Source organism: Austrofundulus limnaeus, unplaced genomic scaffold, assembly GCF_001266775.1.
Source record: "Austrofundulus limnaeus strain Quisiro unplaced genomic scaffold, Austrofundulus_limnaeus-1.0 Scaffold706, whole genome shotgun sequence".
NCBI lineage: Eukaryota > Metazoa > Chordata > Actinopteri > Cyprinodontiformes > Rivulidae > Austrofundulus > Austrofundulus limnaeus.
Genome location: NW_013953108.1, coordinates 9707 through 11366, shown reverse-complemented (window position 1 = coordinate 11366; position 1660 = coordinate 9707). Strand labels below are relative to the sequence as shown.

The 1660-nt window shown below is 39.0% G+C and overlaps 1 protein-coding gene across 2 annotated transcripts in view; it reads left to right on the top strand.

Annotated features, from left to right (window-relative positions):
- Window positions 1–1660, top strand: part of fdxr (ferredoxin reductase) — a 21829-nt gene that overhangs the window by 10920 nt on the left and 9249 nt on the right. For both annotated transcript variants that reach the window (XR_001312013.1, XM_014027992.1), the window contains exons 4-6: window positions 1009–1131; window positions 1216–1329; window positions 1419–1520. Coding sequence is in view for 1 of the 2 variants with exons in the window: in XM_014027992.1 (XP_013883446.1) it covers window positions 1009–1131; window positions 1216–1329; window positions 1419–1520 (339 nt within the window). In the remaining variant the exon portion in view is untranslated. The remainder of the gene's footprint in view (window positions 1–1008; window positions 1132–1215; window positions 1330–1418; window positions 1521–1660) is intronic.

Sequence of the window (1660 nt, the reverse complement as noted above, 5' to 3'; positions counted from 1 at the left end):
GTCATCATTTACCCAGAATGCTTTTGTGTGGAAATAAAATGGCTCCATCCGTGTTAAAATATATTTTTTAAAATTTAGTTTAAAATTCATAAAAACTGAACATGCTACAGTATTTTTAGTCTTTATTTTACAGTTAAAATAAATGTTTATTAAATAAAGTCTAATGTTACAACTAATCAGGGATCCCTTTAAGACTTAACATTCCTGAAGGTAGCAGTTCAGCTTCCAGCTTTTTCTGCCAGAGGTTTACATTAAGAGCGGGGGGAGGACAGTGATTCTTTCTTAAGTTTCTTTAAAAGAGAGAGAGAGAGAGAGAGAACAACAACTGTCTATCAAATTTTAATCAAAGATGTTTTAGCATTGTGTAGGTGGTGATGCTCAGCTGCTATCACATTAAATTTGAACTCAATATCTGTAAAATTGAGTTTGTCATTTTGCGTTGACTAAATTATATATATATTTTAAAGTTTATTTGGAATTAGTTTGGTGGTTCATGAGATATTTTGCTTACAGGCAGATAAGGTTGACTCTAACAGGGAACAGTTTTCTGCAGTGGGTAAAGCCCCGTGTGTTGGGGATGATGCTRGACTTAACCCCAAAGGGTTTTAGTTGTCAATGCACGTCCAGTATTTACTTTGACAGTTCAATAAAGTCTGTCCAGCTGTGATACTCTGCAGACAAACATGAACTGCTGTAGGTTTGGTGGTCAGTGCCATAGTCCTGCAGGTTTGAGCCCAGGTTGCATCAGGAAGCCTATCTGGATCAAAACAGTTGRCAAACATCTTGTGCAAGTACACTCATTGTGGTGACCCCTGCAGAGGGGCAGCCAAAAGACTCACTGCCATTAGATGTGGGCTTCAAAATACTGTATCTATGTCCTCATTTAACTCATTCAAAACCAAACACATCAGTTCTTCATACATGTTGTGTTTGAGTCATTATTCCCTCTGATCTGTGCGCATGCATTACAAACATGAACCYTTATTGTTTTTTATCTTTTCTCACCAGAATGTCATAAATACTTTCACACAAACTGCTAAACATGTCCGCTGTAGTTTCTATGGCAATGTAACCGTTTGTAAAGATGTCAGTGTCAGCGAGCTGCAACAAGCGTACCACGCCGTTGTACTGGTGAGAACCCAAACACAAGCCTCCATACTCTATACCACATCATCACTTTGACTTTAATACTTTTCATTTTGTATAAACCAACAGAGTTATGGAGCAGAGGGAAACCGGCGTATGGGGGTACCAGGAGAAGACCTGGCTGGTGTGTACTCAGCCAAAGACTTTGTGGGCTGGTATAACGGGCTGCCCAGCTGTCAGGACGTAAGCTTGAAAACCTTTTTTTAAAGTCACATCAGCATTCTCCTGTCTTTTCCACTAACCTGTCTTTGTCCTGTACATGTTTGATTCAGCTCAGTCCAGAGCTGAGCTGTGAAACTGCAGTCATTCTGGGACAAGGCAACGTGGCCTTAGATGTGGCAAGAATCCTGCTGTGTCCTGTAGACGTGTTGAAGGTGAGGAGCACAAAGGATTTAAAGGGCCAATATTCAGTGTTTCTCAGGCATATATTTAAATACTATACCATAATAAAGTACCTGTCACCTTTAGCTGTTATTAAAATGATGTTTTTATGTTTAAATAGAAAATAAACTTA